The sequence below is a fragment of the Danio rerio genome, chromosome 14, assembly GCF_052040795.2.
Source record: "Danio rerio strain M-AB ecotype USA chromosome 14, GRCz13ab, whole genome shotgun sequence".
Lineage (NCBI taxonomy): Eukaryota > Metazoa > Chordata > Actinopteri > Cypriniformes > Danionidae > Danio > Danio rerio.
In genome coordinates this window covers 25,128,600-25,136,572 of record NC_141034.1, presented here as the reverse complement: position 1 = coordinate 25,136,572, position 7,973 = coordinate 25,128,600, and the positions used below count along the sequence as shown (strand labels likewise).

The 7,973-nt window shown below is 38.8% G+C and overlaps 1 protein-coding gene across 2 annotated transcripts in view; it reads left to right on the top strand.

Annotated features, from left to right (window-relative positions):
- The window catches only part of si:dkey-74k8.3, a 64,965-nt gene extending 62,833 nt beyond the window's left edge, over window positions 1–2,132 (top strand). For both annotated transcript variants that reach the window (XM_087281473.1, XM_087281471.1), the window contains one exon: window positions 1,511–2,132. In XM_087281473.1, the coding sequence (XP_087137599.1) occupies window positions 1,511–1,869 (359 nt within the window). In that variant the 3' untranslated portion in view covers window positions 1,870–2,132. The remainder of the gene's footprint in view (window positions 1–1,510) is intronic.
- The last annotated feature ends 5,841 nt before the right edge of the window (window positions 2,133–7,973 follow it).

Genomic DNA, 7,973 nt, shown 5'->3' with positions numbered 1-7,973 from the left:
ATGATTTACTCACTCTCAATTCATTTTAGGTAAACGTGACTTTATCTTTCAGTCAAATTCAATCAGAGATATTAAAAAATATATATTTGTCTTTTATTTTGTAATTATAATGATGTTTTTTTAATCGTGTAGCTCAAATGAGATCTGATAAGTTATCCAGCCATAGGAAACAGACACATATGGCTCCATGGGGGTGAATAAAGGTCTACTCTAGTGAATTCATTCATATGAAAAAATATCCATATTTATTACATAAACCATTTTGTACCATTTTTTATAATTACTCTAAGATGGCATGCTAAAAATCCTACCTCTTCTTTGAGGTGCATTTTTTGGTGCATTAGCGCCATCAGCTGGACAAGATGTGCAACCCCTTTATACTCAAATAATTGTTGACTAGCTTAGAGTGTTTTGTTAATTATCAGCTAAAAATGTTCGAAAAGTGATCACAAAGATATTGTTTCTCTATATCATTATAACTGCTGCTATTGTTTTATACTGAAAATGATTTTTTGAGCTATATATATAATATATGATTACAATTGGCTGATGCTGAATAATACTAACAGTAATACTAGGACAACCTAGAATAATGCTCTAGTGAACACATTAAAACCAAGTGCATATAAACCAATTACTTAGCAGTCAACCAGAGCACATTAGCAAACTTGGTAGGAATGTCCTAACAACCACCTACAGCAGACACCATGCCCTAGCAACCAATTAAAGCAGTTAACCAAGTTACCCAGAAATTCTAAATTCGAAAATCTAATTCACTCATTTTGAGGCAGGCACTGGCGGACGTACAACAACTTTAATCATAAGGTAAACAAAAACAGCCAGTCTCCATCTGGAGCTCCTTCACGAGACTCCACACTTCTAAACACTCGCTGCATCAATGCTCGCGCGGCTCTCACCTCCGTCAGTGCTCCTAAGCCGTCCAATCACAGAGCTTGCGCTACATTTACGCGTTACGGTTTTTGAGAGGTGCATGCGCTTAACGCAGAAGTATAAATCAGCCTTTACACCACCAAGTACACTACCAACAAACTACATCCACCAAAAGTCCCTAGCACAATTGTAGCTGTTTATTCTTAGCAATCTTCCAGCAACCACTCAGAACATCCTTGCAGATATCTACCAACCAACAAATAAACTCTAGCAACCAACTACTGTAGCAGTCACCCAGAAAATATAAGCAACTGCACAGCTTTAATGCAACAACCATGAAGAACACCCTAGCAACCATCAATATGCCACACAAGTACACCCTGCCATCTACTGTAATAGTCAGTTACAACAACTTATCAACAACCTTAACCATTTAACAACCATTGCAAAAGCCTTAAGGTTTCTGAGGGACCCACAGGATGTTTGTGAGTTTGTTGACAAAATTGTCAAGCTAATTTTGACCAATCAGAGTTGATTCTGTTCAGGAAATCACCGCTCTCGTTAACCCAAGAAATACATCTGATTAAACATTGTTTTTGTTTGTTTGTCTTTCTCAAAGAGATAATATCGATCCCTCATTTCACCGCTGAGGGTGTATCTGCAGTGACAAAGTGGGCTCTGCTGGCTCTTCTTGGCTACTATCTGCTGTACTTCCTGCTGAGAATCACCGTGGGCCTCGTAAGACGAGTGTTTTGGCTTGTCAAGCCAGTCGTGGTAGTGTGGCTGTTTGTGCGGATCGTCAGTGACCACGTCGCATCACCTGAAGTCACCACAATGAGACTAATTCTGCTGGTGCTCCTCTGCGCTGTGTTCGCAGTCGCAACGAGCAGCGGTGGAGGGAAAAACGAGAGCCTGGAGAGCCGAATCAGCAAACTAGAGGGACAAGTCGATGGGACGGAAAAGAAAACACGGCAGTGATGAGCAGCTCATAACAAGTAGGCAATATAGACATGGACTCACAATAACAGAAAGATGAGCACTCAGGGATGACATGCTAAGCGTCTGATGCAACTCTGAACAGCATTACTAGTATTTCTGTCTTATTTGGCCAGTTCTCTCCTGCTTTGAGTGTATTTGATAACCCATATTCTGTTTTTACTAAATGTAAAGCATGAAGACTAAACGTCATCTGACAGCTCTGTGAATGTCATGTGGTACAATTAAAGTTATCCTTGAGTGTTTTATGTTGCCCGTTTCATTATGACTTACATGAACACACTGGTTCATTCATTTTCACTGTGGTCTGGATTTGCTGAAATCCTCTTCTACAAAAACATCCTCTTATGCAGTGACCCTCAATATTTTACTGGCATAGCAGCTACCTATGTCACCTACGGCAAGGCCCTGGTTGTTGGGATGAGAAAAGGTTTTATAAATGATTTCTGAAAGAACTCGTCAATTGCCGTTATGTACAGTACAGACTTTTAAAAACGAATTCTTTACTGCTCACAGAAAACAAATGAAGAACTTGAGTTTAGCGATGGTAAAACAGCGTGAGGTGAGATATGAGCAGTTAAACTTTTGAAGGGGTGTTCCACTACGATATCATATTTTAAATTTGAGTTGATGTGTAATGTAGCTTTGTAAACATCAACAACATCTCTGAATGTAAGATGTTCAAAGTCGAATGCTAAGTGAGACATTGGCTTTTACAGAGTTAGCTTAAGCAAAACCTACAGCAAACGAAGTTTGGGGACTACAAAAATGCATCTGGGTTGATGAGATCATAAACCCATGAGGTTACACACATTTACCATGTGCATACATCCTGCACAGCCACAGGGCAAGGAAAGAGGTGCTGTAATGTTATAGCAAAGAAAGTTAAAGTGGTGTCCAAACCCTGCTATTTTCACTGAGCTTTTTCTGTTTCTGTATTTGGGCTTAATTCCAAAGGACACTACACAAAGAGAGAAGTGCTTACAGTTGAATTTTAATTATGTTCCAGAGAATTGTGAAAAAGAAATAGCTCTAGCATTTGACCAAGGACAGCTTCCAGAAGCTCTCCCAGTTCAGTGCTGGATTCAGCTAAAACTCCTCAAAGAAGGAGCAAATCCAACCATAATAGAAGAAGCTGTGGATTGAGCCACAACCTGTACTTGTTTTTATTTGTTCAGATTGATCTATTACATGCACAGTGTCTAGCGTTAACAGTATATGTTGTAGCAAGGACATAAACAACGATGTAAACAATGGGGAATGCTGTTTGGCATCTTTAAAAATTTAGCTACAAATTCATTTTTATCCATCAAAACTGCTGTAAAAACCCACAATCGTCACCAGTACTGCAGTGTCTCTCTATGCGGCCGCTTTCTGTCATTCTACGTCTCAAATAACAAACTTGCAAAAGGTAAGTGAAGGTTTCATATTACTTACACATGCTCATAATCAGAATATGTAAGAAAGACACTTGTCAGGTTTTATTCTAGAGCAGGGGTCACCAACCCTGTTCCTGGAGAGCTACCTTCCTGCACATTTCAGTTGCAACCCTGACTAAACTCACCTGTTTGTAATTATCAAGAGCTGCTTTAGGTACTATTAATTGGTTCAGGTGTGTTTGATCAGGGTTAGTGACCCCTGTTCTAGAGAGCAGGCGTGAGGTTCAGCTGTGTCCTCTTCATTCTCTGTCTGATTCAGGGTCAAACTAATATGGCTAACAGCTACTCTGATCGACAGTGTTTACACAGCAGGGGCAAAGCGTGTGTTAGTAGAGGCGTGAACAGGGGCGTCGCTAGACCCCATTTACTGGGGCATGTGCCCCAGTAAAAATCGCCAGTGGCCCAGTAAATTCTTTGAGATACGATTTACTTTATTCAAGCGTATTTATTAAGAGTGGTAATTCCGGAATAAAGATGCAATTCTCTTTGTGCAACCGAACCAACACTGTTGAAAGCAATGTAGTTAATCAAAAAGCAAACTGAAAATGTGCGCAGAAAAAAAACTTACCCTCGCGCCTCAATGCTCCAGCTTGACGCGCTGCTCTGCTACTGTTGTAATGTCTTGGTTGTGAACATGCACGCTGAAAAAATAGCTGTGCTGATTTTGCGCCTCGCTTGCTTACCGGCATAACAGACTTTTATATGGAGATGTCGGCACACAGTTAGTTTTGCAAGTTAAAAAAAACTTTTTTTTTAAAGTTTAAATAATATGATGATGATCTTATTTAGACTAGGCATGGCTCCTGATAAATGTTTTGTATGAAGCAAAAGGAGGGACACTGAGTCAGGGAGGCTAATTCTAGGCCATGAGTCTAAGACAACAGATCATTGTATAAAACATCTATTTTGCATTATATAGAATTGTCTTCTTTAGAATTTTATTCAAATTAAATTAATATTCATGCAAAAGATTTCTTAAATGACCTTAGCACCACTCCAGTTGTGTCTTTAGATTTTTTCAGTTACATTTAGGATTCATTTCTCTTATTTATTTAAAATAATAATTGTAAAATAAAAATAATACTGTTATTTATTTAGAATTGTATGTAATTTATTAGTTTTATTTAAAAAATAATAAAACGAAAAATTATATATATATAATTTATATATATATAGAAAGAGAGAGAGAGAGAGCTGTGCCTGAGTACAGCTTTATGTCTAGCAACGCCCCTGGGCATGACGCTTTTCCTGGAGACATGGACCAATCAGAGTCTCTTGAGAGCGGGCCTTTCGGAGGAACTAGGAAATATGACAGTCATTTTCATTTTAGCTGAGTAGCTGTGTATAATCAAAGAATAGGAGGATAAATTAAAATTATTATGATTATTTGATTTTTTACAAATGAAGGATGAGCACACATTGATTTGCACCCTATAAACACTACCAAGCCTTAAAATTACACTCTGGACCACCCATTCAATATTTGCCAACAGTTTTAACAGAAATGTTAAATTACCTACATTAATATGAAGGGGGACAAAAATACCACTGAGAGATCACACGATGGGACAAGGGTGAGGAGGATCTGTAGGATTCCCAAGATCATTACGACAAGGCCAAACTACTTTAAGTGCGAATGGGGCATGCCCCTAATTTAATAGCTTGAGAAAATGTCAACAAGTCGCCAGCAGTTTGCTCTCTGCAACTCTCTATACTGCTCAGTGAGCGTAACCTTACAGATGAGACGTTGAACCGAGATCCTAACTCTCTATGATAAAGAGTAGGGAATTAACCCCCGGCATCCAGACCAAATTTGCCCACTGGCCTCTGTCCATTATCCCCATGTCATAAATGGCTTAATCATGTCTCCTCTCCACAAGTGTGGAGTCCTGTGAAGTAGCTCCAGATGGAAAGTTTTGTTTTATGTATACCTTATGGTTAAAGTTGTTGCACGTCCGCCAGTATCAGCTTCAAAATAAGCGAGTTTGAGCCACTTGTACAATGAGGAAGCGTTCAGAAAAAAACAAAACATTTGCGAAGAAACTCGACACAGAGGAACATTAACACCTCACTGCCAACTACCGTTTCGAAAGTGTTATTTCAGAGCAACAAAAAGAGCGCACAGAAGTATAAATGCACAGCTACGCACGTTGCATGCGCCGTGGGTTAAGGCTGACGCAGAAGTATAAACCAGGCTTTAAGCTGGTGTGTGGTGTGCTGTCTTGCGCAATATGGCTCCCACTGCGTCATCCTGGTGGATGCTGCAGGCTGGTGGTGGATGAGGAGATTCCCCAATATGTAAAGCGTTTTGAGTGTCCAGAAAAAGCGCTTTATAAATGTAGGGAATTAACATGTTAAGTCATGCTGGAATCATGGTAACAACATGCAAAATTTTTGCTAGTTATATGTTAATATATAATAAAAAAACATGCTAACAACATGTTAATTCATGCTGGAAACTTACAAACATGCTAATCAATGTTTGAAACATGTTAACAGCATGCTAATTCATGCTAGATTTGTGCCAATTTTTTAAAACCATGTTAATTCATGCTAGAATCATGCTAACAACATTCTAATTCATGCTAGAATCATGCTAACATGCCAATCAATGTTAGAAACATGCTAACAGCATGCTAATTCACGCTTGATTTGTGCCAGTTTGTTAGAACAATGCTAATTCAAGCTGGAAACATGCTAACATGCTAATCAATGTTAGAAACATGCTAATTCATGCTAGATGTGTGCCAATTTGTTAGAACCATGTTAATTCATGCTAGAATCATGCTAACAACATGCTAAAACATGCTAGAATCATGCTAACAACATGCTAATTTATGCTGGAAAAATGCTAGCATGTTAATCAATGTTAGAACCATGCTTATTCATGCTAGATTTGTGCCAATTTTTTAAAACCATGTTAATTCATGCTAGAATCATGCTAACAACATTCTAATTCATGCTAGAATCATGCTAATATGCCAATCAATGTTAGAAACATGCTAACAGCATGCTAATTCACGCTTGATTTGTGCCAGTTTGTTAGAACAATGCTAATTTAATCTGGAAACATGCTAACATGCTAATCAATGTTAGAAACATGCTAATTCATACTATGTGTGCCAATTTATTAGAACAATGTCAATTCATGCTAGGATCATGTTAACAACATTCTAATTCATGCTAGAAACATGCTAATTAAAGCTGGAAAGATACTAACATATAAATCAATGTAAGAAACATGCTAATTCATGCTAGATGTGTGCCAATTTGTTAGAACCTTGTTAGTTTATGCTAGAATCTTGTTAACAACATGCTAAATCATGCTAACAACATTCTAGTTCATGCTGGAAACATGCTCATTCATGCTAATCAATGTTAGAAACATGCTAATTTATTTACAGAGAATGATCTGAAAAAGAGAAAATATCCAGTAAGCAGCAGTTCTGTGGGCACAAATGTCTTGTTGATGCCAGATGTCAGAGGAGAATGGCCAGGCTGGTCCCAGCTGATAGAAAGGCAACAGTAACTCAAAAAAACACTCGTTACGACCGAGGTATGCAGAAGACCATCTTTGAACGCACAGCACATCAAACCTTGAGGCGGATGAGCTACAGCAGCAGAAGACCATACCGGGTGCTAGAGATGCGCGGTTGGCGGATAAACCGTGGATCGGGCGGATGACGTTACGAAAAAATAATATTTAAATTAAATTCGGGCGGGTGGCGGGCGGTTGTACTGTTTTTATAGGCATAGCTGGCGCACCAACAAAAAAGCCTAGGACTGACTTCACAGAATGGGAGGAGGAATCGGATACACTAATTCTGGATGAAGTACAGAAGTATTCCTCTACAAACTTCCGTATAGATGGATCAGCAGAGGAAAATCTACTTTCCTTTTGGGAGAAATAAGGCCAGTCATTCCCACGACTACAGCACCTTTCCAAGAGAATTCTATGCATTTCAGGAACAAGTGCTGCGAGCGAGCGCTCTTTCAGTGCAGCAGGGCGCATTATAGTGGCTATGCAGGCGCTCCCGTCTGAATCCTGACACTGTAGATACTATTTTATTCCTGCATTGTGCCAAGAAAAAATCAAACTAGACCTAAGATCAGGCATATTAAACCAATTAGCCTCTGTTATTTAGGCTACACATAGGTTCAATATAAACTTTTGAGTTCGGTCAGCTGATAATTTTACGTTCATATTGGTTTAGCCTATTCTATTCTAGACATGTTGGCCTCGCTTTTACGTTCCGAGAATAAGGTTATTTTGCCAGAATTTCTTTGTCGCAACTTTAATGGCGTAGTATTTCGTTATGCTTCAAGTTTGAGGGGAATGGGGATGATCCTCCATGGGTTATTGGGGCACTTGTCATACATGCACTTTAGCCTGGTCAGACTTTATGTTCGCTCAAAGAGGGATGGCATATCTATTTTTCTAATTTAATTTCTAATTGTGGGGGTGACTGAGCCTACAAGGTTTAGGCACGATATGACGTTTTTATTAAAACTTTTTTCAACTGTTTGCCAAAGCATGCAACTATAGCCTATGCCTACATTAAGATATTTATGTTAATATTTTTTACTGCCTGTTGTTTCTTTTAGCATATAAAATAGGTATTGTCTGATAGAGATATAAATAAAGGT